The sequence below is a fragment of the Nomascus leucogenys genome, chromosome 21 (genome assembly GCF_006542625.1).
Source record: "Nomascus leucogenys isolate Asia chromosome 21, Asia_NLE_v1, whole genome shotgun sequence".
Classification (NCBI taxonomy): Eukaryota; Metazoa; Chordata; class Mammalia; order Primates; family Hylobatidae; genus Nomascus; species Nomascus leucogenys.
In genome coordinates, this window is record NC_044401.1 from 8,103,314 (window position 1) to 8,111,431 (window position 8,118).

Below are 8,118 nucleotides of genomic sequence, written 5' to 3' on the forward strand. Positions count from 1 at the left end.
CAATCCGTAAGCCAGTTGGGAACATTGAGTCAGTTTTACACAGGATTCAGAAGGTGAAAAGACAATACCAAATGGGCATTTTTAAATGAGGAAAGCAGCAGGCAAAAACTCACAGAAGAAAAATCACTGATGATATAAAATCTTTCACCGTCTTACAAAAGCAGTTCCTTAGAACGTTCTTGTTCCTGGTGTTAATTTATAACAATGGGAGCCATTGAACAACCTGAGCCAGTGACTGTCTTCTTTTAGAAATGGAGGAAACAGTCCGGCAGCTCATGATCAGCAAGTTTGGCCGCGTGGTAAATCTAGAAGCCCTTCAGACGCTTTCTGTTAATACAACACTTGAAGAACTGAAGATCAGAAAACTTCGAAAGGAGCTAGCGAATGCGAAGGAGATGAAGATGTGGGAGGTAAGGAGGAGAAGGCAGGTGATCTTTGGTTGAATCTGGCTGAAGGCAAGAAATGCCAGGGAGCAGGAAGTGGTACCCGTGAAGCATCTGTGTAGCTGGAGCTGGTCTGCGAGACCCTTTGGCTGCCGCAGGATCTTAGGCCTGTCTCGGCTTCCTTACTGTTCACTTAGTTAGAGGGATTTGTTTATCTTGGAGTGAGAGCACCAGCACTAGGTTTTGGGGTCCAGGGTGCATATACATATGATGTAAAATGGATGAAAGATTATGGAGAGATCCCATTTTGAGGCCTACATTAATGTATAAATGCTCTGCAGCCAAAAATTGTATTTAAAAATGCTCAGCATCACTAATCATCGGAGAAATGCAAATTAAAACCACAATGAGAAAATGAAATATCATCTCACACCAGTTGGGCAAAGAAAATGTGCTGTGTATGTGTGTATGTATATATATGCATATAGAATACCATGGATTACTATGCAGCCATAAAAAAATGAAATCATGTCCTTTGCAGCAACACGGATGGAGCTGGAGGCCATTATCCTACATGAAATAACTCAGAAACAGAAAACCAAATACTGCATGTTCTCACTTATAAGTGGGAGCTAAACAATGGGTACATGTGGACATAAAGATGAAAATAATAAACACTGGGGACTCCAGCAGCTGGGAGGATCGTGGGGGTGAGGGTTGAAAAATTACCTACTAGGTACAACATTCGCTATCTGGTGATGGGTCCACCAGAATCCCAAACCTCACTATTACACAATATATCCAAGTAACAAACAAACTTGTACATGTATGCCTGAACCTACATTTTTAAAAAAAGTGTAAATGCTCTGACAGTTTTAGAAATGGAGTGGCTATCCTCTCAGGCTCGAATTGTATTACTGTATGGTTTTTGCATGCTGTGCCAATTTGGAAATTATGAAACACCTCTAAGTAATAAATTTTGTAACAAGGCATACACTGTTTGGCTGATACAGTCTTAGAGGATGTTAATGCCTACATATTGTTCCCTGAGCCATGAGATGAGCCATGGCCTGGTTCCAGTCTGATTTAGAGGTAGGAGCTTTCACAAAGATTTTATAAGTCCACAGAATCATGATGACTTCTCCAGTTTCCTGTCATATGTCATTGGCAGATGGGGTAGGAAGAGAGCTTCCTAGTGCTGTGTTGTCCAATGGTCCATCTCAACTTTTCTAATCCAAGTTGTACCACTGTACTTTAAGGAAGCAAATAGTGTTCATGTCAGTGGGACTGGTCCCTATTAAGGGAATGTTGGTGATAATATATGCAATCTAAAATAATTTGTTGGAAGCCTGGGCAATATAGTGAGACCCTGTCTCTACAAAAAATTAAAAAATTAGCTGGGTGTGGTGTTGCACACCAGTAGTCCCAGCTACTTGAGAGGCTTAGGCAGAGGATCACTTGAGCCCAGAAGTTCGAGGTTGCAGTGAGCAACTGATGGATCAATAAGAAAACAAAAGAAAGCCATTATACAGATGTGTGGCCATTCAAGCCAGCTACCTTAAGGATCCTGGGCCAAGACTTGGGAAAGATGGGGAAAAAGCAATATAGAAAAGTTAGCTGCTTAAATTATCATCCTTCCTTTTAAGTAATGAGTACCAGCAATCAGTATGCATAGTAATTTCATTCCTCAATAATACAATGATGTCTGTGTCTATCTTATTTCTACCTACTCCTATTCTTGAGCATACTTATATTCTTATCTTTAATCAAACCAGGCCCAATGCAGTTGTTTCTGTTGCATTTTCATATTGGCTTCTGATTATATTTTCATATGGGCACATTGCTCCATTTGCCTGATGATTTTGACCAAATCTGGACACTCATTTTTCTTTATTTCTTCTTTTATTCACTACATCTATTTTGCATCTTCCCACCCTGGTAGGAAAAGATTGCTCAAATGCGATGGGAACTGATGATGAAGACAAAAGAACACACCAGAAAGCTTTATCAGATGAATGATTTGTGTATTGAAAAGAAGAAACTTGATTCTCGGTTGAATACGCTACAGAATCAGCAGGTATGTTCTTTACCTTCAGACCCTTTTTCAGAATTGAGGGAGCTCTGTCAAAGGTAGCTATTCACAAGAACGTTAAGTACTGGCATTTAAACAAACCTTGCTTGATCTTGGACCACTTCTAGACCATCTGCGTCTCTGAGGACACTGAGTTGGTGTTAGCCACATTACAGTGGGCCTGAGGGATTAGCTTTATTGAATGCCTCTTGGGTGCCATGAACTCATATAAGTACTAATCAATAGAATTGCCTTGGTCCTAGAGAGGTGTAAGGTTACTTAGGTATAAATAACGACACCATTATACTCCCTGGGTTTGGTGTCAAACATCTATTTCCAATATCTGCATATTTCATTTGACTTGAAGTGGGCATCTTGAGTGCTGAAATCTACCCTGTTTTCTTATTAAAATGCTTGTCACTTTGTGTGGGTTTCAACTTGCTATTACATAATATTTAGCCAGCCTAACATTGTACTTAATACATTGTATGTGGTGGATAATAATAAATATTTACCCAATCCAAGTCTTGCCCTCCACAAACCTAACACATGTATAGCATATTCTAAACTCTATGTTATATACTTAACAATATTACCTTCAAAAAGGCCAGTTGTTTCTCTTGGTTTTCTTTGCTTTATATTTTCTTTCAGAACCCTGCAAGTGGTCTAAGCTAAGTGTTCTAACAGTTTGGTCCTCTGAAGAAGAGCATCGGCATCACCTGGGAACTTGTTTAAAATGCAGGTGCTAAGGCCCCAACCCAGTTGTACTGCTTCAGAAGCCCTAGGGGAGGGGCCCAGCAGTCTGCATTAACCAGCCTTCCCGGGGATTCTGAAGCACACTAGAGTTTAAGAATCATTGGTCTAAACAAAAGTCCCAAAGTAAGAAATAATGCTGTTTATTCCATGAAAAGTGAATTAGGAGGATTGGGAAGGCTTATAATTGAAGATTAGATGTGAAAGGAAGACTAGAATTTGAATATTGAAGGGTCTTTTTCCACTGAATAACTTTTGAGTGAAGGATCAAGGCAGTGTTTGAGAAGGTTAATACCTAACCCAAATCTTCACAGACTGAGTAGTCAGTCAACATTTGTTGAGTCGATGTGCTCTGATCAGTCCAGATACATTGGAGAGGAGACAGCTTAGAGGCAGGAGATCAGTTGAATGGGAGAGGAAGTTACTAGTATCTGTCTCTTTACACAGTATATCTTTACATGTATGGCCTCTTCACATAGGGTATCTCATTTAATCCTCAAAACAGTACTTTCTAAAGCTCAGAGGAGCTCAGTAAGTTGCTGAAGCTCTTAGAGCTAATGCATGGTGAAGTTAGTTTTGAAATTCAGGTCTGTCTGCCTCCAACGCTGACTCCATTGCTTCTTACAATGATGTAGGCATGAATTGGGATATAGTTGGTGACAACAAAAATGTGTCAAATATCAAAAGCCATCTCAAAGTAAGAATAACCAAAATTTGACTGAGTCTGGTGAGGAGAAGAAGGGGAAAGTGAGGTGACTTCAAACTAACCCACTGGAATGACTGGACATGAGTTGGTGTATGAGGCATGCTTTTAGCTACAAGTAACCAAAAGCCCTATTGAGAGTACCTTAAACAAATAGGACTCATTTTTCTCACTTGACAAGAAGTCTAGAGGGAGATGACTACAGGCTTTGGTTTTGTAGGACCATGATGCCAGAGCCCGTATCTCTGATTTTCCCAAAGTTTCCTTCAAAGTCACATGACAGCTGCTTCAGCTCCCATGTTTCACATCCATGCACCAGCCTCTTCTGTCCCTTTTATTAAGGAGCAAAAGTTTCAGATTATATCCACTTAGCTCCTCTAGCTGGAGGAGAAAATGGGTAAGGTTAAGTGGTTAGCTTTCATGGCCTGTAAAATAAAAGTGAGCAAGGGAGAAGAGGCAGAGGGTGTTGGATAATCCTTACTTACTATGCAGGTCTGCTATAGTACATAGGAGTAATGGGAAAAGTATGGACTTTTAGCATCAGGCAACCTGTTTCTAACTCTGCTCCCAGCTTGACTTGGCCAGTTAATGACTCCCTGAGTCTCAATGTCCTTATCTGTAAAACTGGAATGATACCACCCAGTTCAGAGTCGTTTTGGGGATTAGATGAGAGAGCATATGCAAAGCACCTTGCACAAAGTGGGCACCATGCAAGTATTATGTCTTTCCTTTCACAGATGTATTCATGCATTCAAATGTTATTGAGCATCTACTTATGTAGTAAGCACTAGGGCAGGTATTGGCAGAGTGGTGAGACTTAGTCATATGGAGCCCTGTTTCTAAAAGACAGGATCTCGCAAGAAAGATAGGTAACAAACAAGCACTTCGGTCATGCCATATTAAACTGCCATTGTTTTAGATTTTTAAAAATGGTCAAATATCATAAATATTACATGGTTCAGAATGAACCATATAATATTCTGTAAATTGTAGTGATGTATATATATAATGGATGTTTCAATAAAACAGAAAGCAGGAAATCCTAACCTAGTCCATGGGGAAAAGAAGGCCTCCCTGAAAGTGATGTGTGAAACATGAGTAGGAGTCAGCTGGACAGGGAAATAACTCAGATGAGGAAACAGAAGATTTCATTCTGGGAACCAAAATACGGGCTGTCCAGAAAAAGAAAGACATACTCTGTCTTTTATTATTCCAGTGATGAGCTCTCTAGGTAATGAATGACTGATAGCTAGCTTAAAGTGTACTCATCCAAAGAGGATTTGCACTTGAAGAGTTGTTTATTAGCCCAAAGGCACACATTTCTAATGGTGGGATTTTAGCAGAGGAATTGAAGGCTCCTAAGATTAAGGAGCAGTGGCTGTTTAGGGTGACTGTCAGGCCAGCACTCATCACAGATACACAGTATAAGGGCATGGAGTTTTTCACATACCAAATGATGCTTCAACAGGGAGCTGTTTTCTTTCAACAGGGCAATGCCTTCCAGGGCCCTCGGGAAGCAGATGTTGTGGCAAGAGAGGAGGTCACTGAATTGATCCAACTCCAGGCGGAAAGGATTTCGGCCTTAAAGGAGGAGATTGCTCTTTTGCGTAGGAAAGGTGGTCTTATCCTCCCACCCATTCAGTCTCCACAAGAGAAACAGATACAGCCCGTGGACCTTTGAGTTTGCTACTTTCTCAAACCCATACAAGATTTCTGACATAACTCACCGGAAGTTCTGTCTCATCACCTCCAACAATCTTATTACTTTAAACTGAACTTGCCTGAAAGTCTAAAACCAGATCCAGTCACGTAGCTTTAAGGATCTCTCTACAATTTGGTTATCTTAGAACGGACTGCAGCACCCAACCTCTGTTATGAAACTGAATCATTTTAGATATTTCGAAACTACTAGATTGAATATGAAGTCTCGGAAGGCTGTGTTTCATGATTGCAGCAAATCATCTGTAATATATTTTGTTTTAGGAAAATTTGATTTGGGGGTATGCTGAATTTTTAGCCCTTGGCAAGAAAAACTATCATTCAGCAATTTGTGAGAAAACTTTGTTTTCTTGATCCTTAGAAAATAAACTTAGATGTTATTAAGTGTTCTCTGATAGGATGCAGGAGAAAAGGACATTTTGCCAACTATATCTTAGAATAGAAATGCAAATTTCAGTTTTGCCGTTGTTGACTTCATAAAGCAGTTTTTTGAGGGCTCAGGATTCAGGAAATACAAACAGACATGGCAGAGCAGTTTGCTTTGGGTTGGCAGAAAGCAGGAAAATAACCAGCCTTCTTGGATTGCCCACAGTTTTTGTAGACTCCTCAGTTCTGAGTGGAGCAGAGGGGCATGCTTAATAAAACAGTCAATGAAGAGGCTTTTCTTTAAAGATTTCTGCAACTCCATCAGAATTCTAAGTTTTCCCCACAGTTGCTCATGTCCTCTGCCATCTTCTTTCAGGTTTTACTTGGGCCATTTTCTGGTTTTGATATAGATGAGGAGATAATGAAATAGATTTACCTTAGAGATCATCTTTAACAATCACCTTTGATTACGCAGAACATTTTAAACTAATTTGAGTATCCTTTTGGTTTGGGGGTAAGTGCTCATTGAAGCTCCCGGCTGTAACCATTGCAGGGTAATCTCAGTGACGTTTGGAATCCTGTTAGTAACAGAGCATAGCTCTTTAGATGAACAGCTCTGTATTAATGAGCTACTCATTGAGGCTGTTCCAGGATAAGCTGGTCACTGAGAAGGGCGGGTGAAGAAAGGAACATTGCATAAACATAGAAGGGAACTCAGCAATGCCAAGTCTTCCTCACCTGTGATTAGCCTGCTAATGTGCCCCCCAAAATTATAGACAGGACTTGCTTTCTTTGTACCTCAGAACATTCTTAGAGGTGGCCACTTGGCCTATTGTCTTCCTAAGATTCCTTCATATTCCCATTTAAGAGGTCAGAATACCTTATTGTTTGCACTTGTCATCATTAATTTCTGATGTAGTCACTTCTCTACTGGAGAAGTGACTTTTTAAAATCACTTTCTGTGTTGTATATCCTAAGCCATGTGTGCCTTTCAAGTATTTTTAAAAATATGCTAGTCATAGCCCTGAGTGTCTTATTTATTGCAGTAAAAAATTACCCCCAAACTTAGCTTGAAACAACACACTTATGATCTCACCCAGGAGTGAGAGGGTTTCTGAGGTCCAGGAATCTGGGGACAGCTTGGCCGGGTGTTCTGGCTCAGGGTCTCTCGTGGAGTTGCAGTCACACTAGGAGCTGGGGCTGCAGACATCTGAAGCTTGGCTGGAGCTGGAGGGGCTATTAGCAAATTCACTCCCTTGGCCATTAGGCAGGGCTTCAGTTCCTCGCCATGTGGGCCTCTCCATAGGGCCGCTTGGGATATGACTTCTCCCAGAGCAAGTGATCCAAGAGTGAGGGAGAGAGCAAGAGAGAATGACGCACACAAGAGCCACAGTCTCTTATAGCCCAAGCTCAGAAGTGACATACCGTCACTATTGTCATATGGGTCACAGGCTGACCCTGTGTGATGTGGGAGGGGACTGAACAGGGTGTGAATGCCAGGTGGGGGTTACAGGGGCCTTTGTGGGAGCTGGCGACTGCAAGAAGCAGCTGCCTGGAGACAGTGGCTGGTCTCTGAGAAAGGTCTTGAGGCGATACCACCCCCTTGGTAATTGTAGAGAATCAGGAGAAGTTACGTTATCTTCCTGGGCCTCATTTTATTATCTGACAAATGAAGGATTGGTAGAATGGGTTCCTTCCCATTCTGAGATTCTGATTCTGATTGCAGCAAAAATGAACCTACAGTCTATAGAAGAGCCACATCAGGATTCGCTGTGCATTTCAACTGAGAGGAAAGCTAATTGGGATAATTATTCCCAAACTGAGCTAGACTAAATCACTAGTTAATTCTACAATATTCAGGGCTTCATTCCTCATGTTTGGGAATTGACAAGACAGTTAACACTCAATTACTTTATTTTGAATTGGACAAAATATGTTGATAGCTTTAGGTTCATTTCAACTGGATTCCAGGCTTAGTCTTAAATTTGTAGTTAAGTTAGAGCATCTGGGTCTTTGAGAAGTTAAGCTTCAAACACAAGTAGACCAGCAGGGTGTGGCATGGGCGGGGTGGCTGGAAAGCTGTCCTGCTCCTGGCACAGTTCCCTGCCTCCTGCTGTGCTCCC

At 41.2% G+C, this 8,118-nt stretch overlaps 1 protein-coding gene across 1 annotated transcript in view; it reads left to right on the forward strand.

Annotated features, from left to right (window-relative positions):
- CFAP44 (cilia and flagella associated protein 44) overlaps positions 1–7,016 on the forward strand; it is a 151,355-nt gene extending 144,339 nt beyond the window's left edge. Inside the window, exons 33-35 of the mRNA XM_003261819.3 lie at positions 250–410; positions 2,326–2,460; positions 5,400–7,016. Coding sequence (XP_003261867.1) covers positions 250–410; positions 2,326–2,460; positions 5,400–5,591 — 488 coding nt within the window. The 3' untranslated portion in view covers positions 5,592–7,016. The remainder of the gene's footprint in view (positions 1–249; positions 411–2,325; positions 2,461–5,399) is intronic.
- Positions 7,017–8,118: the final 1,102 nt, after the last annotated feature.